General features: G+C 38.6%; 2 protein-coding genes across 4 annotated transcripts in view; one reads left to right on the top strand and one right to left on the bottom strand.

The window, feature by feature from the left end:
* The window catches only part of Otc (ornithine transcarbamylase), a 64,641-nt gene that overhangs the window by 22,875 nt on the left and 16,942 nt on the right, over positions 1–24,824 (bottom strand). For all 3 annotated transcript variants that reach the window (XM_034485626.2, XM_076918299.1, XM_034485625.2), the window contains exon 4: positions 17,316–17,403. In XM_034485626.2, coding sequence (XP_034341517.1) covers positions 17,316–17,403 — 88 coding nt within the window. The remainder of the gene's footprint in view (positions 1–17,315; positions 17,404–24,824) is intronic.
* The window catches only part of Rpgr (retinitis pigmentosa GTPase regulator), a 113,037-nt gene continuing 95,522 nt past the window's right edge, over positions 7,310–24,824 (top strand). Inside the window, exon 1 of the mRNA XM_076918298.1 lies at positions 7,310–7,471. The gene's annotated coding sequence lies outside the window, so the exon portion shown is untranslated. The remainder of the gene's footprint in view (positions 7,472–24,824) is intronic.

A 24,824-nucleotide genomic window follows, 5' to 3' on the forward strand; every position in this document is an offset into this window, starting at 1 on the left:
ACTGAAAGCATTTAAGTTTGCAATCAATATGGAAATGTTTGAGTTGGGCTTTGTTTACATCTTACACATTTGACTGGGTAAGCTGTATGGGTGTTTTTGCTTTTTGTAGTGCTAGGGATAGAACCCAGGACCTTGTTCATGTATTCTACAAGTGCACGACGACGACTGAGCTATACAGTCAGCTCTTACATGCAAATTGTTAAAGAAATGCAAACTCCGAGTGCACAGCAGAGTCCCTAGGAGGGCTGACAAAGCATCATCAGCTCGATGCCTCATTCATAAGGTCTGAGTTGACACGGAGGAGTTCTCATTTCTAACAAGCACCCAAGGGTTGCTTATGTTTTGCTTTGGTAACCATGTTTTCAGAATAAGTGACTTAGAAGAATGCATTCTGAATTATGCCTTAAGGAATTGTAAATGTTTCACAAATTAATATTGTTAATAGATTGAACTGGAAACAAATGACAGTGTAAGGGATATTACTGTATTCACAAAAAGTTCCATGGACATTCATGCACCATAAAAAGGAAATGTCAATATTTATCGAAAGCACCACTTGACCCTCCTTTAGTCATAAATGCTGCAAGTGAGGTGGCATCCAATGGTATGGCTATGATGTGGACCAACTGGGAGAAGCAGTTTCCAGAATGCTTTTTGCATTAGAAACACTTGGGGGGACAAAGATATTAAAGATGCTTTATGTGATTAGTGCATATTATTTTCTGCAGCATTGGTTCCTTCATGCTTCAAGTTTCTAGACACAGAGAATTCACTCTTTTTATGCTTTTAGGCTAATAAAGATCATTTTAAAATATAAACAAGCCCTCTCATCGAAAACAATGACAAGCTTGCAGCTAGAGCTGGAGGCTTCCTGCAGCTCACTATTTAAAACCCCAGCTTTAAACATCTTAAGAGCTTGATTATACTTGTTACAAAGGAAAGGCTGACAAGTTAAAAATACTTCCTGGCTCTGGAAAGATTTGTCATTTTGATCTCTTTTCATTTCTATTGAATAGAAATGGTGTTCTGCTTGGTTTCAAGTAGATTCCTGATTCTCAGATGCTCTCAGGTCTCAGATTCTCTCAGGCCTCTACCAACAATTATAGCGAAACAGCATTGGCACAACCTATATTTCCTGTATTTAAAATGTCCTACAAACAACAGTGTGCCATAGGTATCTAATAGCTAATGTTGAAAATTTTCAAAAAATACAGACAGCTTAAAATATTTATTCATCCTCTTTTGTGTAAATGTTTGGTATGTCAGACATGTGCTCCTTTCTACACAGTAAAAGGGAGGAATGGCTGACTTTGTTCAATGTGAAGATGCTATAGGACGAGTGTTAACACTGACTCTTTTCTTGATGGTGGTGCTATCATTTCCAGTAACATCTTTACAGTGGTTATTATGTAAGGGAGTGTTACTGCAATAATCAGAAAATAACTATATCATTCAACAAATGAAACATTTCTGTTCCTGGTGGTGGTTCATGCCTGTGATACCAACACAAAATATGCTGAGGCAGGAAGTTGGCTGAAAGTTCAAGGTCAATCTGGTTTGCACTGTGATCTCAAGGCCACCAAGCAATACAGACTAAACCTGTCTCAAAAGGGAGTGGGGGCAGGGCAGGCTAAAGATATATATAGGATATAAGGGTGCTCACTTACTATAGGCATTAAGAAAATTTCTCTCTAATATGATTTAAAAACTAATCAGAAGAAGCATAGTGTTTTTTACAATAATAGTCAAATCTTGGCCCCGTTAAAGAAATGAGATGATTCTAGAATGTCTTGTCATCAAAGATGGATGGAGTTTGTTTCAAACTGAGCAAATTAGAACACATATCACATTTGCCAAGTATGGGAGGATATGTACATCCATAAGGATAATTGACTGTGTGTATTAAAACTTTCAAATATATTAAAATCCATGAGTTTCATAAATATGTTAAAATAGAAGAATATTAAGAATTTTAATAGGACCAATTTCCAGTCAATTGAAAGAAATCTCTTAAGCTGTCTATGTTCTTGGTTAGAAAAGCCAGGTGATACTAAAAATGGAAGAAGGTTGTTCAGAATATGATGAGTGCCTTGAGGCTGGAAAGATGGCTGCACAGTGTGCCTAACAACCACTTATAGTGATATCAGATACCTTTATCTTATGTTCAGACAGACAGACAAAGTATTCTATACATCGAATATATAAAGAAATGCAGCTGTAAAAAAAGAGTGTTCTGATGATTGGTATAACCATGCAGAACTCTGACCATCTTGAAATGGTGGTATGAAAGAAACTTGTCAAGGGTGGTTGATTTGACAGCACATTGTTTCTGTTGTTCTTAGGTAGGTTTTACTCCTACATAAGACTAGAACATTATTTGGGAATTAAATACCGTTTAAAAACAACAACAACAATAAAAAACCAAATAAGTAAGTCTCACATGGTCCCTAGGAGGTCTGATACAGAGTCTGTGGGATTAAGTGAACAATTTTTATCATTGTTTTTTTAAACACAGGTCATGGTCTGAGACGAATCTTTAGAACCAATGTAGCTGTTGAGGAGATAAATAATCATACAGCAGGTTTCATTCCTTCAGGAACTTATTGAGGGATATCTGGTATATGAAAACCAGCCACAAGGTGCCCAGAGAATACAGCAAGACATGTTTAGATCAAACACTGCACAGGGTACAATTTATTGGGGATTTTCTGATGGTCAAGTGAAGAAGGAAGATTTGCAGAACAGGGACTGTGTTCTTCATTGTGACCAGGACAAAGATGCTTAGCAATCAGGCTGAAATGTACCTGATCGTATGCTGACACAATTTAACATTAAAAGCACCAGCCATTCTGAGTTTATTGTTAGGGTGTCTTCTATATTTTATTTAGAAATAGCTGAGAGGAGTTAACAGACAACAGTCCAGATTGCCTTACATAAATAGTTGGTTTTCAAAACATCAGAAGTCCACAGAATTGACGTTACAAACATTTCTATATTAATGTTCATTTTGATTAGAGACCTGTCTGCTCCTGACAGCTTCCTGTCTTGGATTCTAAGAAGAACTGAGCATCTTTGGAGTTACTCCAGTTGTGGTGAGACAGCCACTAGACAAGAATTGCCTCTTTCCATCTACAGACAAATTACTGTCCAGAAAAGGACACACTTGTGGACAGTCGACTGATTATATCTGCCTAGACAGAGTAATCAGCCCTTAATAATTCTGCATCACTAGGTCTGTCAGATGATCCTGGGCCAGAAGGCTGAAGATCAGATGCTCCAACATTCTGTAGTATAGGGACTGTCCAGGTGTTCAGCGGTCTCTGTAAATTGGCTAAGTTTTAGAAGATATGCTTTGTGCTTCCCATAATTTCAGATAATTCAGTCATTCTGGATTTCTGACGGGGTTGAAGACTTACAGTCTCATAGCCAATCCTGGCTATTTACTTTGAGAGAAAAGATTTGAGAGGATGGTTTTCAGCTGACATTCATTCTAAAGCCAAGAAAAAAGCCAGGTTCAGAACTAAATCTTTTAGTTAGGAGAGATGACAGAGGTTCTGGTTAGTCAAAAAAAAAAAATGATGGAATGGGTATTAGGTCTATCTTGTACCTTACTGACCCAAATTGGTATAGTTATGCTCTAATTGTATTTTATGAGAAAAGTTTTATTTTAACAGGAAGGGTGATATGTAGGAGGAGCTAAGGTGGGAGGAGTAAGGAGAAGAAGAGGAGGAGTAAAGGGAGGAGAAGGAGAGGAGGAGTTAGGTGACAAGAGAGGGGGAGAGAACATGGAGGCGGATATTCTCATGTCTCTGCCAATCAAAGGTAGTTGGTATATCTAGGTTGGGTATTGGGTTACACTTCTGAGTGTATGGACATCTTGTTATTGAGCATTACCAAACATATAAAGCCTTTGATTAGCATTAAAAATAGTATAAAAGCAAAAAGGAGAAGGGGGATGGATTAGGGGTTTTCTAGGGAGGGGACATGGGGAAAGGGGATGGCATCTGAAATGTAAATAAAATATCCAATAAAGATAAAAAAATGAAAAAAAGAACACCAGCCATACTTCAGCACCAACGACTTTAGGATTTTGTTGGAAAGTTCCATACCACTGTTCTCATGGTTTTTGTGTATTTATCAAGAGACAGGAATGGTTTAGGGGACAATCAGAAACGCCACAAATTATGATGTTCAAGTGAGGTCAAGATAGATTTCCTACAAGGTTATAAAAGCCAAGGGCAAATGTAGGTTTATTCTAATAGGGTCCTACAATTAGTTTCTCCCATTGCTCCTATCCTACCCTCATCCTGACTGTGGACTTTCTGTACTCCAGTCTGTTATCAGTGACACATAGTACTTGAATAGCTGACTATTCAATAGCTAACAGTGGAAGGAAGTTTGGTTGTGCATAATAACAACAGAGAGAACATTTTTTGAGGTGAATTTCTTCTTTTGTTCTTCCCTCCTTTCTTTCTTTCTTTCTTTCTTTCTTTCTTTCTTTCTTTCTTTTTTCTTCCCCTCTTTCTTCTTGATGTTTTTTCCCAAGTAGTCCAAGGCTCTACAAGACACACAGGCAATCTTTCCCTTCTAAATTTATCAATCCTCTTTAACTGAGTATGCTCCAGGTAAGAAAATATCTCATCCCTCGAGCATCTCTGACCAGATTTAAATTACCTTGGCCTGCTTGTACTTTATTAATAATGAAAATTGACAAAGAAACAAAAAGTATAGCTTCAAGAAACCGAAATGCAATCTTCTTGAATGGGTTGGTGTTGAAAAATTAGGGGTGAATTCAATTGCCATATTCATTTCATTATGAAACTATCTCAAATGGCCAGCTTATTTTGGCTTAGATGTTAGATCCTGAGTTTGAAGATACCAGAGAAAACCCTTTATGTTAATCAGAATGACCTCCTCATAAGGTCCCTTAGTAATTACAGAGTTGGTGTCTGTGAAAGCTGTCTAGGGAATCACAGAAGTGGCTGGAGTTGAGTCATCAAAGTGTCCTGAGATTGAATTAAACTATGACTTGCTTCAATCAACATTACATGAACTCCTTTTGTACCCATGTCTGTTACAACATAAACTTATATCCTTAATGAAACCCATGAAATATTATTGTCTCTATTTTATAACTCAGGAAACTGCAAATCAGAAATCATTGACCCAAGCCACAAAGGCTACTATGTGGAAAAGCTGTGAGCTGAACTCAAAACTGGCCCTGCTTCAAAGTCCTTGCACTTTACCCTACACTGTGGTTCCTTTAAGAGAACATAGCATGATTCAAGCTTAAAGAACCTAGTTTTTGTGACCATTTAACCAAGACTATACAGCTGTGCAAGACACATCATAGCAGCCATACTAATTTATTAGTATGTAGTTAGGCACACATTTCTTGTTAAGTACAACTTTGAAAATGTTTTACAAAAGGGCTAAAAAATTTTACCTTTCTGATAAATACTTTTCACCAACATAAATACTTTTACAATAACATTTCATCTTTTTGTAGCATTCCTTTCAATAAAATGATTGACTCCTTTCTTAATTGTTCCCATGCTCAAATCCCTCCCCAAAGTTCACTGTTTAAAATATCAGCATAGCACGGATAAGAAATTCTTCCATGATGCATAAGGATAAGTGGATACATAGCCAGAGTAGTTTGCCTGTTGTTCCCTCAATACATCTGGCAACTCAGAAACTAAGAATATGACCTTGCTTGAAAGTAGAATTTTTTTGCTCAGTATGAGAGGATGTGCCCAGTCCTGCAGTGACTTGAGATGCCAGGGTGGATTGGTACCCAGTGGGGAGCTGCACCCTTCTCAGAAGAGAAGGGAAGAGGAGCATGGGGGAAAGAGCTGTGTGAGGGGCAACTGGGAGGAGGGGGCTGCAATCGGGATGTAATCCCCAATAAAAATCCTTGGGTCTATATTTCTGGAGGAGTAATTAAGTATGCTTATGTTACAGCCTCCAATATAAACTTTGCAAACTGTTTGCTGAATGATTTAAGTACATCCTGTGTGATTTCTACTAGTGGAAACTTAGAGAAGCTTATGCATAGTTTGGTCCACATAATAAATAATAGTGAATAAATAAATTGATTGATGGGGAAAAAAACAAAACAGAAAGAAAGTCGGGTCTTTGGAGACTATATTAGGTAAGATGAAGTGATACTACAGTAGAACTCCTAAACCCAAGGGCTGCAGCTCCGGTTGAGTGGAGGAGATACATAGACACACAGAGAGACAAAAAGCTGAGGTGAAAGTGGAAGGAAATGATACAGCTACAAGTCAAGAAACTGCTGGGAGATCATGGTAAGAGAACCAGGATGCTGGTAACACATGAATCTGGGCTCTATATCTTTTAGAATTCTGAGAGAGTAAAGAATGTCCTTGTCTGAGTGTATGGCAGTTCCTTATGGTAGATAAAAAACGAATGCAGTGGTTTCTGCTGGCTTTCTTACTGTCTCAACAGCAGACCACTCTAACAATCATCACTGTAAGTAAATTACATCTGGAGTGAAACTAATTAGAGTTGAACAACGTCACACTATTTGGGTTTTAGATGGAGCCTCTCATACATATGGCTCCTGAAGCCATACTACTAAGTGCTGTATTAAAGTGAAAATGACTGTGAAGCCATTATGCACCTTTCAATCCTGCACTCAGCACATTAAGCATGCGCAGCTGTCATTATGAAAGAAACACAAAGCCTAGAACTGGAGAGATAATGCCCACGCTGTTGCTCAGTTCCTCTATCTGATTTTAAAATTCCAAAGAATAACTTGGTGATTTGAGTCCCAGTGGGGTGTCACGCCTGGTGTGACACCTGAGAGTACAATTTCAGAGCAAGGAAAAAAAAAAGACTATCCAACTTTTAACCCCAGAAGGACACTGGGGAACCTGAAAATACCTTCAAATCTGAAGCACATTTTAGGGGATGTACATGGGTATGCTTTGTGTTTTCTGATACATTAGGTGTTGGGAGAGAGTTGCTAAGAAAGATTTTAAAGAAACAGAAGCATGCAACAGAGCTGATCTTATCCTGTGGGGGTCCCTGTATTTCAGTGGTCCATGCTCCATTAAGGAAACATCTAAAAATTTAAGGCTGTTTTTGCATGGTATAGGATAAATTCAAGTTCTCTGACCATTTTCTAAATTTGGTTTCGCTTTGTCACTGGGAAATCACCCCTTTGTCAGTAAACACTGTAGAGAGAGCCTGTATATCCTCTAGGGCATTAGCTGCTTTGAACGAAAATTAAAACACAGAGCATTTGTTTAGAAGGATTCTAAAGCTCTCAATGGTAGCATTGTGTACAACCAAACCTTCCTCTTACTGTTTCCTGAGCAGCAAGGCTGAAAAGCTTGGTTGTGCAGAAAATGTCTGCAAAGGACTGTCCTTTGGAGGCCAGCTCTTGGGGTGGCCTTGGGTTGCTCTCCGAAAATGTAGAGCCTAGGAGAATTTTCCTGAACTGGTAAGTTTGTACATGCTCCTCCTTCCTTCTAGGAGACTGGAATGTAGATTTGTACTTGGCAGAGTGCTGAAGTAGTGAATCCCCAATAAAAATCCTTGGGTCTATATTTCTGGAGGAGTAATTAAGTATGCTTATGTTACAGCCTCCAATATAAACTTTGCAAACTGTTTGCTGAATGATTTAAGTACATCCTGTGTGATTTCTACTAGTGGAAACTTAGAGAAGCTTATGCATAGTTTGGTCCACATTTTGTCTCATATATCTTTTCCCTTTGTAATCCCACCCCTATCCCACCATCCCACAGTGCTAAGGATGAAACTCAAGGCCTTGTACATACTAGGCAAATGCTTATTGTACCCCCCCACCCACCCTCCTTTTGTAATCTTTTCTTGGAGTTTTAGCTGCCAGGAATTTTGGCCAGGAAGCTTTTGTCTCCTAAAGAATCATTGAACCTGTATGTGACATTGAAAATAGTCAGCATACCAGCTTCCCCCAAATACCACTGGACAGCTTAGTCCCATTGTCTACATTAACCCACCTTCAGAATAGACAGTATTCAACAAAGGCTTATTTAAGGGGGATTTATCCTCACTATCTTGTGTAATAATACAGCATTATCTTATACAATATAAGTAAGTTTATATTATTACAAACCAAGAAGAAAAGAAGTGGAATATTTTTCATTAATTGTAAAATGTTCCTTGGGGTATTTTTCTATTATGGACTAATCTTTAAGATCTTGCTTGACTCTAAATATGATTTTTTTTAATGTGAGAAACATGTAACAGGAGAACTGAATGAGAAAATCATTCAGAAGAGCAAAAAGGCAATCCGCAAAAAAAAAAAAAAAAAAAAAAAAAAAAAAAGAAAAGAAAAAGAAAAAAATGTATTTGGGGGTCAAAATGCCAAATATTTAGGGATCTCTCTCTCTCTCTCTCTCTCTCTCTCTCTCTGCAGCTAGAGTCACTTCATTTTTTTCTTTTTCTTGTTGTATGAAATTCTCCAAGACTTAGTAATTCTTAAAAATCTAAAAAAAGAAATATAAAAAAGTCAATTTGAAGCAATAGAGAGTTAACAAAACAATTATAAGTAAGTTAAAGTAGAAAGGGATCAATCTATCTGTCTGTCTGCATGTTTATCTACCATCTGTTCTTTTTTCCTGTGCTGGATCTTTTTTCTTATTTATTTACATTTCAGATTCCATCTCCTTTCCCTATTTCCCCTCCCTAGAAACTCCTTATCCCATTCCCCCTCCTCCTTTTTGCTTTTATAGGATTTTAATTACATGCAAGTATTAAGGTCAGCTCTAGGCTGAAGAACTAGCAATACAATAGATGCAAATAGTCAAGGAACAAGCAAGACAACAAACACAAACAGTCAAAGAACAAGCAAAGCAATGAACAAAATTCCATAAACTGTTTCTAAGGACTTATCAGGATGACCAAAATATCTGAGCCAACTTCCCTGTCCTAGCCCCAAGTCATTTTCATGTCTGAAGCCTACTTCTTGTTCTAGCCTAAGATTTAGATTTCTGCCTGAAGCCCACTTCCTTGTCCTTGGCCCATGTCAGCTTCTTGCCAAGCAGTCCTAAAAGCTCTCCACCCCACTTTCTTTTTTATTTCATAAACAAGACTGAGCCTGTCTTAGGTCATTCTGACAAGGATACCTTGGAATATGCATTGTCAAAAGCAATGCACTTATGTCTTAGGTTGATAAGGCTCTGTGCAGAATCTTACCTGTCTTTGGCTTGCCAGTCTGTTAATTTAATAACTCTGTCTGGTAGTCCATTTTCAGTTTCAAGTCATGTACTTTGTCCGCCAACATGTTGATGTTGTTAAAGACAAGCATTAACACAGTGGGCAGGAAAAAAAGTATTCCCAAGACAAAAAGAGCTAGCATGATCAATGATATATGTCATTCTTGAAGCTTGACCAAAATAAAATACTGACCTCAGGCCATGAGTAATTTTATCAACAGTATCTGTCACATCAACGCTCAGCAGAGCAGCATTCTTTAAAATCATAAGCTCACTATGTAATGTTAAAACATCCAAATACACTGCAAGTGTCTTTAAACTTTTTCCCAATTAAATGACTACCACTGTAAATTTTAGAAGTAACACAAATTCAATGGTATTTGGCATGACACTCAAGATGGCTCCTTACTCTTAAACTCTGAACCTCCTTCCAATAATTTGAATAGGATAAAGAGCATCAATCCATTGTTCCAAACGCCTATCTAAATCTTCTTGTATATTCAACACATTAGTAACCTTTTTGGCTAAATGATTAACAAAAGTAGCTGTCTTAACTTCTTGTGTCAAAGCAATTGCAGAAGCAGTGGTGCTAGCAATTAATGTAATTAAAGCTGTTATACCAGCAATAATCAAGCCCACTACCCTCTTGCTTCTGCTTAAAACCTGACTCACTTCTTCTGGTACTTGCAAGCTTTTTTCAGAAGACCAAGGTTCTATGATACTCAGGACAATAAAACAAAACCTGGTTGATAGACCCTTGTAACTGACATGCCAGATTTCAACACACTAACACAATTAGAAAATGTACAATCAATGCAGCTTATATTAAATACTGTAGAAGAAACAAAAGTAATTTTAACTTGACAATTGAAAGAGCCTTAACACATGGACTAACACTTGTTTGAAATCTAGATCCCAACCCAACTTTATCTCTTGCTAACATAACATCATAGTTAAAGAACTCTTACAACTCAATAATGAAGCAAATCCTAATTTTCAAAATGAACACTTGAGTGAACATTTCTGCAAAGAAGCCATTCGGTGGTCAACATATCTTACGAAGCATGTCCAATAGTGATCCTAAGGGAAATGCAAATCAAAACCACCCTGAGCTACCATGTCACACCTGTTAGAATGTATGGCATCAAAAAGACAGAAGATAAGTGGAGGCAAAGGTGGGAAGCACAGCAAAGCCTTGTATACTGGGTGGGAATGTAAATAGGAATAAGAATTAGGGAGAAGAATAAAGTGTGTCCTCAGAATATTAAAAATGGTGCTTTTAATAGGCTGTGCTACTGACAATTCTGGCTACTTATTCAAAATAATTGATGTTATGACATTAGTATTTTCCCATTCCTGGCAGCATTAGCCATAAGAATTGAGACGGGGAAGCCACCAGACCAACACATGGGTAGACAATGAAAATGTAGATGCATGCAATGAAGTGTCAGTCAGCCTTCAGTGAGAGGAACTCCTGCCATTTGCAGAAGCATACCTATGCCTGGGAGACATTATGCCCAATGAACTAGGCTGACCACAGAAGGCCACGTGGTACAATCCCCACCCAGATGACATATTTGAAAGAGGTAAACTCACAGCAGTAATGAGTGGAATGGTGTTTTCTAAGGAGCTGAGGAAATAATGACATGGAAGGAAGTCAGAGCTGCTGTTTAGTAGGCCTAGACAGCCTGATGATATAACAAATGGATGAATACCATTTCAGGGGCATTCCATATGATGTGCCTTGTGATATTTAGATACTTAGCATTCAGTTTTTCCATTCCCTGGTCGATTTTTTTTGTTGTGTTTTGATTTTCTGAAGCAGTCTTTCTAGGTAGCCCAGACAGACCTTGAATAAAGGATCCACCTGCTTTAGCATCCAAGTGCTGAGATTAGAGGCACACAGTGCACATGGCTTCATTTAATTTTCCTCCCTTTAGTAAGTAAGATGAGGACACCCATATTTATATATACATATATGTATATATGTATTTTTTTAGATTTAAAATATATTTATCTGCTAATTTTAGGACATTTCAGGATTTCCTTCTGGTTTTTAATAACCAGCTTGCTGCTGCCATAGGCCTTTCTCCAGAATTTCATTCTCTATGTGATGCTCTTCCTATAGCTTTTTATATCTGGCTATCTCTTTTAATTAAGCTCTCAGCTTGATGTTCACATGCAAACCTGACCATCCCATGTAAGGTAGGTCACCCTGCCTTGTCTCCATTCTAGAATATCTTTCAATCTACTTTTATTTACTTATTTACCAAAGCAATACCATATATTCCCACCCCCCAAAACATCTTGTTTGACATAATCAGCATTTGATTCTCAATGCTAAAACAGTGATTGATTTAAGAAAAAACTGGCATGCAACAACCATTTTTGAATAATTAAATCATTTAAAAGAATAAGTGATATTCTGGAGACTGAATTTAACAGTTATTGAGAGAATGGCCAGTTTTGCTTTTATCCCCCATCATTCAGTGGCTACATCTATTGAATCTCCACCCCAATTTCATCTTCCACCAACACACAAGCACTTTTTATTGTCCCAGGTCCCCAGAGCAGCCAGACAGGTAGATTGGAAAAGCAGTTGCCATCAATCAGTGTCAGATGTGCACTGTTCTCTTGACTAGAAAGGGCGAGTACTGTCATTCAAACACCCCACAATGCCATTGCATCTTCCAAAGTTAACTTATACAAAAGGCAAAGGATCCAATTGCTAAGGGTTGCTCAGTGCACATCGCAGGGTAGATGCCATTAAGATTCACTTCCCTCCTCCTTCTCCTGTTCAATCACTTCTCTGGAAGGCAGTGGATTTCTTTTGTCTTTTTTCAATTTGGGTTTATTGAATATCTACATCTCAGAATACCTTGTTTGTCAGATAATTTGGCAGAATAAGCAGTCATGGGATACGCAGAAGAAAGTCACATTTCTACAAGAACTGCTACTCTTTTCTGGAAGCCCCATCTCTCAGTCCAGTTTGGAATACATGTATTCTCTTTTCACTCTAATTGTATCTGCCCTTGAGGTATGACCTTCCCAGTTATCTCACACGGAGCCTGTGGAGTTCCTTTTTTAAGTCACTGAGCAAATACATACTTCTCCAGCTCTCAATATCACCCAAGAGTCTTATCTCTTCTGGCATGTAAATATATGTACTTGGAGCTTCGGCTTTCAATGCAAGATGCCCAATAACTAACCTATTCCTTTTCCTAATAGTAGAAACACATGCATGCACTCTCTCTCTCTCTCTCTCTCTCTCTCTCTCTCTCTCTCTCTCACACACACACACACACACACACACACACACAATCTGGAATAATTTAACCATCATTATATTTCACCTTTTATAATCAGCAGTTGTCCTGAAGCTATGTGAATATCTTATTATCTATCTCTTTATTTATTATCATGGTTTCGTTAGTCTATATTGCTGCACAACAGTCTGGATTTCCTACACCTCTTCATTACACTCCACCTCTCTCCTGTGTATGTGATATATGTACATTTTCGTGTGTGTGTGTGTGTGTGTGTGTGTGTGTGTGTGTGTGTGAGTGCAAGTCAGACATTGCCATTGGTATGGCTTGCACCTTATTTATATGATATAGGCCCTCTCACTGAACCTGAAGCTTACTGATTCAGCTAAGCTGGCCAGCTGGCTAACCAATGACAAGGGTTCACCTCTCTTCATTCCACACCAGGTTACATATTTGTGCCATCATGTCTTGCTTATCTGTAGATCCCAGGGATCAAAACATAGGTCCTTATGCTTGCACTTCAGGCACTTTGCTGAACAAGCCTTCTCCCCAGACATTGTCTCTCAAAATTACTCCAGTTACACTTAAATCATCATTGGAGCTCTATAAACTATCACAAAACTTAACTGGAGAACTGGAACTTGTAAGGATTGGGTGAGAATTTTACATTTTAACAAACTTATCGACTCCCAAATTAGCTTTTCAAACTCCTGGTATTAATCTCCTTACCTTCCATTTCTACCAGGATTCAGATTACTCTATAAAGTGTTCACATAGGTGAAGGAGCTCTAGCAAGCCCAAGCATAGGATACATGGCTCTGGCAGGCCTTGTCCTTCTCCCCCATTCCCTCTGCCTTGCTAAAAATCATTAGATCACATTTCTAAAGCTACTGCCAAGTTTTATTCCCTTACTTGACCACTTCTTCCTCCTAAGGCTGACTACCAAGATCCAGCTATCAAAATATTGAAGTCCAGCCCTTTTGCCTACCCTAATTAACCTGTCCAATCGAAATTAATCCCCCTTTACCTTTATAAATTGCAATTTGTCTATGGGCTGCCTTCTGTCCCCTCTTTATCTGGAGGCAGTCCTTTGCCTCTCTTCTACTTCTAGGACAAATACTCCTGCTCCTTCTCCCTTGTTTCCTTTTCCTTTTCCTCATTCTCTATCTCCTGTCTTTGTCTCTTATTCCCTGCCCTCTGGGACAAATAAATTTGTACTGAGAATTTGGTCTTGGGGTATCATGCTGAAATCAGTTCTTTCAATATGTACAGATGCTTACATTGGGGCACATTTCTGTTTAGTAATGAGAACTTTATCTGTATTATATATCACATACATTTTGGTGAATTTTAGGGTTGGTGAGAAGGCTTGGTGGGAAAAGGCACTTGGCTGCCTGATTTCAATCTTAAGAATCTACATTTTGGAAGGAGATAACCAACTCCTACAGGTTGTTCCCTGATCTCCACATGCACACATGTATGCTGTCAAACACACACACACACACACACACACACACACACACACACACACACTGCTGGCCACACACAAATGAAAGAAACAGATAACATCATTTTCCCCATCATTTTCATCTTCTTAGGGATTAGAAGTCCTTCATTTAATAGAGGAAGCAATGTTGTAAAATGTTTAATTAACAAAGAAAAGCAACCTGTTAACCTTTAAAAGATCTGAACTAAGGCTGGTTCTTGTAATAACATCTGGGGACTTCACTGGAGGAGTTTTCACCATTCCCAGGAACTGAGAACACTGTGCCCAAAATATTCTTATAAACCACATGATTTGAAGTAAACACATACTTTCTGTCAGGAGGGATCAGGGCAGGAATTTGGTTACATGCCAGGTAGGGTGTGCCAATGTGACCAGTCTTCAGCAAAACTTGAGAAGTGAGTCTACTGTAGGCCTTTGTCAATATTTCATATACAGTGTCACATGGCCTTGCTTAATGAATTAAATATATCCTGCATGGCTCCAAAAGAACAGATTTAGAAGCTTCCACCCAGTTTCTCCTGAACTCTACTGCATGTATCAATTTCATTGCTGATTGTATTTGGCATTTTATTGTTAAAATCAATCATAGCCACAGGTATGACTGTGCTGAGTCTTACAGGGGCTAATATAGCATGTCAGCAAAGACCAACCCTCAGCATGGTCTCGAGGAGCTCCAAGTCAGGAGTTTCTATAACATTTCTTTCTGTGGATAGAAGCAGAATCCATGGGTAATCAAAATATGCAAATGCCGACCTAACAGCCAAGTTTCATCACTTCTGTCTGCCACAGCTTCTTTGTCTAAAAATCTCGGCCAAATAATGTTTATTCGAAAAAATTTTACAAAAGTTTACCACAAGAGGTCTGTGGTAAACATCCTTGAAGACGTATTATTGAAGAAGTAACTACTATTTTTATTTAACCTTTTATGTTGGGTTTAGTGATCAGAAAGAATTATATAGATCCAATTTTATCTTTATTCTACCATACACAACAATAGAAGTAATTATAAGAACTCAACAGGTCACAGGTCTGTTGGAGCTTGTGAATAGATTTCTTTGCTCAGGATATGTGTGGAGTTTCTCTAAAGCCTCCCAGGCTGTGGGGACTGCTTTGGAGAGCAGGCAAAGAAATATTAATTCCCAGCTCTCAACTGTGGTTAGACGTTTGACTTTTGCTTTGAGCATCCTTAACAGTCCACTCAGGAATGAGTGTTCTAGCTGCCAGTGTGCACTGCTTTCTCTTTTCTTGGATGCTCGCTCAGCTGGGTACTGATGCAGCCATTAGTTCACACACGATTTATTCACCGCTGCTCACCTGGTGCTCTTTGGAGCCATTCCATCAAAACCTCTCTCCTAAGGGTAACTTTGTCTTTTCCCTTTCATTTGCTTTGGTTATTTGCTTATAAATTAAGTCTTCTTTACTTTTGTGGAATAAGAATTACTAGGCAAATATAATCTCAGTTAGTAGCAGCATATTTGAAAATATATTCTAATATGTGTTCAGTTATTCTCTGTGTCCCCGTTGTCCAGAGGACAATGACATCACGTTTTAGTGCTCTCAATTGCTTTGTATGAAATAATGTGACATTTTCAAACATCCAAGGCTTGAAGATGAGTTGTTGAAATCTCTTTAGCAAGTCACCTAAGGCAAATTCTCTAGCATATTCTGAAGGAGCTGTCATGAAAAGCACATATCATCTGGAAAGAGTTGCTTTGTGTCATAAGTTGTTTAGGGGAAAAGTTAGATGTCTCTACTGGTATAAAACATTTAACAAAGACATTTTCTTTGAATTTATGAGCTAAAGGAGATATAGTTATAAGTTTATTTCACAGGAAGTCAGAAGACCTGTGTTTTAACATTTCAACATTATACGGGAGCTAGAGTCATTTGCCACCCCCACCCCCAGCTTTCCTCTAGCTGAGTGTGACCTACTAGTATTAGCCAATGTAGTGTAGCTGCCATTGATTGTGGTCCTTCTCTGGAAGGTGGCTTGGAAATAAACACAGCTTTCTCGTGTTCTCTTCTCCTAGGTTTTGGGTGCAGGTTAGTATACACGGTGACCTTACATGTTGAATGGAGTAGAGCCATTCTGTGCTAATTTCTCAGTGAGTGTGTATTTTAATGGTCTGTCATTTTCTTCTAGCAATCTGTGCTATATTAATACCTCAGACTTTGAGACCCTGTGCTATCACAGCTAGTATGTGTGTTCCTGATTATGTTGTATCACTTTCATGTGTCATTCTGTTTGGATTGTTAATAGGGTTAAATAAGTTAAGATAACACTTGCCTATAGTTAGTGTCCATTAAGTGTTAGCTATCCATAGCATTGATACAGACAAGCTATGACTCACCAAACATGACAGTTTCCTTATACTCCCGCTTCTTTGATTGTTAAATGTAAGAGTCATCTTGATAATATTTTTAATTTTATTAACTTGGAATTTTATAATAATTCTCTATAAAACTTCTAAAAGGGATGGTTAGGTGCACTGCTTGCTTTTCCAGAGCACCCAGGTTCAACTCCCTCTCAAATGGCAGCCCACAGCCCTCTGAAATGCCAATCCTAAGGTATCTAATGCTTACTTCTGGTCCCAGAGGGCACCAGGCATTTGTATTGTGCACAGACGTGCAAACAAGAAGGTCATCCATACACATAGAATAAAAAGTAAATTACTAAGAAATAAAAACTTCAGCATTGTCCTTGTTAGGTTGTTTTTCTTTTTTAATCAACTTGACAGAAGCTGTATTCTATCGGAGAGAAGAACCTCAATTGAGAAAATGCTTCTATCAGATTGCCTGCGGGGGCATTTTCTTGATTGCCAATCAATAGAAGAGCGCCCCCCCCCCCCCCACGCGCGCGCTTGGTGTGAGTGATGCTATATCCCTGGGCAGGTGGTCCTGGATGATTTAAGAAAGCTGGTTGAGCAAGCCATTAAACAACACTCTTCTAGGGCCTCTGCTTCAGTTCCTGCATTCTGGTTTCTGTCTTGAGTTCTTGTCCTGGCTTTCTTCATTTGGTTAGGAAAAGGTTTATTTCATCTTAAAATGGACTCACATGGACTTTAAGATGAAATAACCCTTTCCTGCCCAAGTTACTTTTACCTTGGTCTTTATCATAACAATGGGAGCAAACTAAGACACTCGAATGAAAGAGAGGCATTTCAAACATTAAATAAAGAGTCCGGTTAAGGGGAGAAAGTACAAAAGACACTGAGAAGGAAAACCATTATTTCAAGAGAAGCAGCATCTTCTTGTTTAAAGTAATCCATCAGAGTTTGAAATAAACTTTGGAAAGAAAAAAAAAGTTTTACAAACCGAGCTGTGTCTATGAGACTTTCATTCACACCCAAGTGAATGTCTTGTGTGGTAAGAAAAGAAGGGTGTCCTCCCAGAAGAGCAAAGCCTACAATAAAAGAAAAAAGACAGTAAACGTTTTGAGAGGATACAAAAAAAGAACTAAAACGTAAACCAAAATTATGAGGCATCAGCACTAACACCATCTAGCTCAATAGAAAAATCTTCACCTCAAAGCTCTTCATCCTCTCTGGTAGGAAATTCCCAAGCATAGCAAAATTAACTTACTTTTTAGTGCATGCTTATATCTCTCCACCATTTTTTCAAGAGGTGGCAATAATGGGACATTGCTCTTTTGGAGGAACAATGCCTATCTTTTAACTCTTCAAATTATAAAAAGATATCCTTCTAGGAGGACAGAGAAATACACTGAAGCTATATGGGATACCTGGATTATAGTGGGGTATTAATCAGTAATAAAAAAAGTACGAACCTTCAGAAACATTGTGCTAAATGAAAGAGTAAATATATAGTGTTGGAAAATGTCTAGGAATAAGGATCAGAAATAGAAGGAAATAAAATAGCTGTTGCTGCAGCATTGGGAGGGTATTATTGAAATATTTTACATCTTCATAGAGCTCCCAGGTTACACTGACATGCACATTGGTCAACCTTGAGGGGCACATTTAATATCTTCATTTTCTATGTATAAATAATACATAGTTTTTTAAAGTTTTTAAAGTATGCAAAAACTAAAAATAAGTAAAAACAAGTGCTAAGATGGAAGTTTAAAGTCACTAAGAGATAAAGGGTTACTGGCCTTCATCTTCTAATAAAAACAAAGCTCAGTACCAACTAGAATATTACCACCCTGACTTCCCACTATATTTGCATGTTTTGTGCATTACAGATGCCTGAGCACAGGAGCCTGGCTGCTACCCTCTTCTCCCAACACATTCTATTGATAGGGTGAAGAGGACTGCACACATAGGAGTCTGCAAAACATATAACTGTCATAACTTGTTAATCTCATCTGTTTGGGGGAGATAGTTTATGAGAAGGAAATCATTAATCGCCCATTGAATTGGGTGAGGAATTCTGGATCCACAAATGGAAGTTTGGCTAAAAACTGCAAATTTGGCATAAAATTCTCTGACACTCTTCACTGTTATATTAACACAATTTGAATAATAATATTTCAATATGGAATATTTCCTGGCTAGATTTTTTTTTACCAGCTTAACACAAGCCTGTGTCATCTGGGAGAAAGGAACTTCAATTGAGAAAATGCTTTAAAAAATCTCGATAAGATTAGGTTTTAAGCAGGCTTGTAGGGAATTTTTTTGATTAGTGATTGATGCAGGAGGGCCCAGCTCACTGTGAGTAGTGCCATCCCTGGGGTAGTGATCCTAACTTCTATATGAAAGCAGGCTGCGCAAGCCAGGAGGAGGAAGTCAGTAAGCAGCACCCCTCCATGGCCTTTGCATCAGCTCCTGCCTTCAGGTTCCTGTCTTAAGTGCCTGCCCGGAATTCCTTTCATGACAAATTTTGACCTCACAGTTCTAATTACTAGGAAACAAGCCATTTCCTCCCAAAGATGTTTTTGTATATAGTGTTTTATACAGCAATAAAAACCCAAACCAAGACAGAGTATTATTAAATATTATTAAGGAATCATTTTGCTAATGATATTGCAACTACTAAGAAAATATTCTGAATACTTTAATAATGTTAAGGAATGTTGTGGGAGATAAAATGCCATAGTTTCAGTTTTCTCTAAAAATACCTCAGCAATGAGAGGAAGTAGACAAACTAAGGCAAACAATAATCTAACAATTGTTAAGACTCATTATAAGGAGTATTGTGTTCCTTAGGATAATTTTTCTACATCTGTATTTACTCGAAAACTTTTATTATAAAAATTAAGCATTAAAAGCTACAGTAACCATCCTTTATGTTGCTATGTCTGTCGTTTGTACTAGAAGTCAGTGTGTCCTGAATCTTACAATACAAATCAAGAGCACTTGCTGGCACTTTATACACCTGTCTCCATTGATTTTCCCCTGAGAAACAGTCTAGTAGATGCTATTGTAAGAATTTTATAAAATATAACTCTTTGCTTTCCTGTATCATATTCTAGTGGTGAAAGACTGATTATAGAGTGAGTAAACTGACTATATTATACATTATATACTGATAAGGGTTATAAAATTTGAGTAAGAAAGGGTGGCAGGAAATAAAAAACCAGAATTGCTATTGTAAGTGCCATGGTCATTGAAGCCACACTGAGTGAGGGGTGTTTGAGTGAAGGTTGAGGAATACATGAGTAGGAACCATGAGAAACATATGAGATGGCAGAAGACTAGTTACCTGTCTTGTGCAATGGTCATAACTGGTTGATTTAAGAGATAGCAAGAAGGTGGGCATGGAAAATACAAGTGTGTGAGAAGTAGAAGGTGGGAAGAAAAGGCAAAAACTGATATTTGCCTGAGGAAAATGGAAATCTAAAGGCTGGACCAGAAGAGTAGCACAAATAGGCTTTGGTTTTAATGGACCATATAAATAATGAGTCACAGTCAAGGAGACCAGTTAGAAGAGGCATTTGTAAAGTTTGAATGAACGTTTAGAACTCAGAGCAGAATGTCTGCAGCTGCAGTAGTAAGAAAGTGGTTGTGTGACTGATATGTAAGTATTTTGAAAGTAGTCTCAGTATTCAACTGTTGGGCCTATTTACTACCCCAATGAGCATATTACAGCTATCAGAGAACTTCCACTTGCCAACATCTGTATCCACATATTCTGCTTTATTTATCACTAAACACAAATGAACTTCTCATCTCTTGCATTTCCATGTCTTATTGACATGTCCAACTTGCCCACATTCTTCAGATCTTTACTCAAAATGCTTAACAATCTGTGTGTCATCTTTGTTTCATGCCCCCATTCATAGACTTGAAGTTAACCCCTTTTGAGTGTTCATGGACATTATCAATTCTTTATCTCTTATGTCTTCGCCTCCAAGAACTACACCCAATAGTTAATAAAAACAACTTTCCTTGGCACCACATTCACTTTCAAGAATAACTTCAATTCTTTGCTCCTCTCTAATCAGTCCCATTCTCTCTTCTTCTCATTTCCATCAAACTTGGCTTTATGAAGCTTTGCTAGCCACCACTGAAGCAAAACTCCTCTCCTCAACATTACCAGGACCTCCATATTATTCCATCTTTTTGCCCCTCTTTTTTTCTCAATCTTTTCAACAAAGATGTGCACCAGTCTCTTCTGGATAAACATTCATTCTATAAACCGCAGGATATCACACCTTCTTGGTTTTATGTTCATTGGTAATTTTCCTTCTTGGTCCTGGTACTTGAAAGTGAATGTAGTGCCTTATTTAAACACCCTTGATTTCTGGTTTCTACTATTTCCCATGACTTGTAAACATTGGAACATTATAGGGTCAATTCTTGGTCCTCTTCTCTCCATCTTCAGTCACTAAATCGAGTTCCATGGCTATCTCTATGATGATGATCCTTAAACATGTGTATTCTGGGTCTTACTTGGAAACTCCAGACTTATGTTCATGTTCTTTTACATCTCTCTTTGTATGTGGAACAGAGATCTCAATCTCAATACAAGCAATAATGAGTGTCTGTTTATTGCCTTTCCACACATTCTGCCTGCAGCTTTCAGCATCTCTCAGGCAGAGATCTAGAAGTCATCTTTAACATCTGTCTTTTGCCAAGTAAATTTAACCTCTTTGGATCTCATTTCAAAGCATATTTAGAACTTGTCCTTCCTAGCTTGCTCATTACTACCACACTGGTTCTAGCCTCCCCCATCTCCTGCTCTCCCCACACTGATGCACTTCAGAATATTTGTCTTGTTTCCATCCCCCTTATAGCCACAGTCTATTTTCAATAGAGTAGTAAGGGTAACTTATAAAATGCAACTTAGTCTGTGGTCCACCTTTCCCTGGAAATCCTAGGTGATTTTTCTATTTCATCCAGGGTAAAAGCACCAATTCTATTAATGATGCAAATTTTTCTGCTTCATCATTAGACCTATTCTCTGTCCTGAAAGTATGTATTTTTATTCAACAGACTCTATCATTTGCATATTTATTATGCCTATTATTTTCTGTCTCTCTGCCTACTAGAAAGTAAGTTTCATAAGGGCAGAGGGTTTCCCATGCTTTGTTTACTGTTAATCAAATCACAAACATTTAATATAAAGATGTCAAATTCGAAATGTAGCAGGAATATTTGTTGAATGCATTAATGGATGAAGGAAGGACATTGACTCTAGAGAGCGGGCCCATTCCCCAAACTGGTAGCTCTCACTCTTTTCATCTCCCTCAAACATCTCTATAGTGTTGATGGGAAGAACAGAAATTTCCAATCTGTTAAGTCAACTACTTCTGTGAAGTCAGTGATGATTGTAAATGATGGCCATTCTTGAGTACTGCATTTGTGTATAAACATGCAAAGTTAACCTGAACAAAGTTGAGTACTGAATACTCATCAAGAAAATATTTATTGTGCACCTCTACCATATGCCAGGCCAAATGATAGGCACTACTGGGGGTTGTGACAGTGAAGAAAGAGGGCAAAGTCAATCCAACGACTCTTAAAGGAGAGCTCATTTGCTAAAGTGCTGGCCATGTGAGCACGAAGACCTCAATATGATGCCCAGAACCCATATAAAAATAAACTGGACACGGTGTAATATGTTTATAATCCCAGTGCTGGGCAGGTGAGACAGGCAGACCCTCAAGGCTTACTGGCCAATCAGCCTAACCTGTCTTGTGAGGTCCAGTCCAGTGAGATGGTTGGTCTCATAAGATAAACTAATAAAAAAAAGGTGGATAGTGAGTGAGGAATGATACCAGTACTAGGTTGTCCTGTGCTCTGTACATGCATATACATATATGCACCATTCACACACAAACATCTGAGCACATGGGAAATAGACACATATACACACAAGAGGAAGAGTAAGGCTTTTGTCATGTCTGATCCACACTATAGTATATCAGGTAGAAGTCATTCTGTGGTGGCAACTTGGGACTAATCTGATATCCTTATACTTCTCTCCTTGTACTACAAAGTAGACTCATATCTAGCATGACCACGAGTGACAGGAGTAGGAAGAACCTGTGAGAGAAAGCATTTTAAGAAGGCTTTAGTTCATGAGAAAGACAAAAGGTGTGGGGCCTGCCTTAGGGTTTCTATTGCTGTGATAAAAACCAGTGACCATAAACAACTTGGGGAGGAAAGGGCTTATTTCATCTTGGAGCTGTCTGGTCATTTTCCATTGCTGAGGGAAGTCAGGGAAGAAACTCAAACAGGGTAGGAACCTGGAGGTAGGAGCTGATTCAGAGGCCATAGAGAAGTGCTGCATACTGGCTTGCTCCTCATGGCTTACACAGCCTGCTTTCTTATAGCACCCAGGACCATCAGTCCAGGGATGGCACCAATCCCACTGGGCTTGGACCTCTCACATCAATCACTAGAAAATGCCCTATAGCATAGCCTACAGGAAAATTTTATGGAGGCATTTTCTCATGTAACTTGATGTAAATTGCTAAAGGTTGGATAGCTACCACTTCTGAGAAGGGATTTCTCTCTCTCTCTCTCTCTCTCTCTCTCTCTCTCTCTCTCTCTCTTTAAAAACTGGTCAGAAAGAAACTCAGATGCCTATCCAAAGACTCAAGTCCAACTATTTGCTAAGTTATCAGGTCTGGGTCATGATGGTTTGTTGGGAGCCGCAGTGAGCATGTCAACATTCGCCATTCCAAGATGGCGCGGACATCCTGTCCTCCCACTAGTAAACAACTGACTTCGAAGGTGCAAAAGGCAGAAAGCGTGCCAAAGTCACTGCCCATCCCCGGGTGTAATATGGGGTGATGAGTGAACAGCCAATCAGAAGTGAATACGTCACTCTAGGGTGTATTTAAGCTGTGCCTCTTCCTGTCTTTCCGTCTTTCCGCTTCTGCTGTTACAAGTAAAGCCTCGTCTGTGGTAATACCCGAATACTGCCTCACGTGTCTCTCTTTCGCGGGTGAAGGGGACACGAGAGGCGCGCGGAACAATGGTTCAAAGGCTGTTAAAAGATTTGAAAAACCACATGAGCAGCTACAGCAGAGGAGAGGATGGAAGGATGGCTCTCCACTCTCCTGCCACCCCTCATTCAGACGAATCCTTCTACCTCTTACATTTGCTCCTGCTTTCATAGCAGCTATTTTTGTTCAATGGTTTTCTCCTGTCAATTTCTCAATTTTGGTTTGAGAAAATGCAGTAAATCTTACTACGTTGCTCTTTGTTTTCTCTGCATATTCCTGTGGGCTTTGGAACATGGGATATAAGTAAGAATTTATTCAGTATAATTAGGAGGGATCTGATGTATCTTGCTGGTAGGACTGAGGCTGTCATTAACCTCTCTATGATTTGCCATCATAGCTTCAGAATAGCATCTCATTTTTTTGTATTTGTGCCTATGTAAAAATGATGAATTTGAAACAGCTGCCGCAGTACCAACTTCAATTTCACCTTGAAAGTGACATGCCCATGTTAAATAATGGGAAGAAGCATCACTTGTAATTCCCTGTGCATTTTTTATAAGCTACTGCATTTACTAAGATTTTTAAAAAGCATCTGTCTATCAGCCCAATTAATTTGCAATAAAAGAATACAATTGCCAGTAGATACACAGGAGAATTGCCTGGTTTGCTGGGGGGGGGGGGCATACACTGAGAGATGTGGAATGAATGATCTAAAACTACACACAGAGACAGAGACATTATCTTACCAACATAATGCAGAGCAAAGAGGCCAGACACAAAAGAGCACATGCTGAATGGTTCTTTCAATATAAAGGTTGAAAACAGGCAGAAGCCCATCCGGGGTAGTAGAAACCTAGGTAATGGTTACCCTTGGATGGAAGCACTGCAGCCTGAAGAAAAAGCAGGGTTGGAGCAAAGGGCTTCTATGTGCTGTTAACATTGTGCTTTCTTGGGTTTGTAACAGTGATGTATTTATTGTAAGATGCCACTGAACATACCTATTGAATATACCTATTGATATGTACACTTCCCTGTAATTTTGTTAGACTTTAATATACATGTTTCATAAAAGAATTAATGTGAGTCGATAGCTACATTCTGTTTCCAGAGATAAGTAGAAACATTGCTGGATCCCTGGATCTCAGGCTTAAGATGGAATCCTCAAGGACTAGACTATAAGAATCAGCCTATCCCAGGGGATAGTTCAATTCTGCACTAGTAATAGATGATTTGATACAATCATCTATTACTGTGTATTTTCATTCTCAATACCAAGGACATATGTTGTATCTGTTAAGAAAGTCTACCAGAAGACCACCATTACTATTCACATACGAAAGTAGGGGTGCAGTGCTGGGGAAAGGTGCACAAGCAAGATCCCCATGTCTATCCCCCAGTGATGCACATTTACACAGCAGAACAGTTTTGTCATGGCTTCCATTGGGCTTTGTCATTTTTTTTGTAAG

The sequence above is a fragment of the Arvicanthis niloticus genome, chromosome X (assembly GCF_011762505.2).
Source record: "Arvicanthis niloticus isolate mArvNil1 chromosome X, mArvNil1.pat.X, whole genome shotgun sequence".
In the NCBI taxonomy this organism is placed as follows: domain Eukaryota; kingdom Metazoa; phylum Chordata; class Mammalia; order Rodentia; family Muridae; genus Arvicanthis; species Arvicanthis niloticus.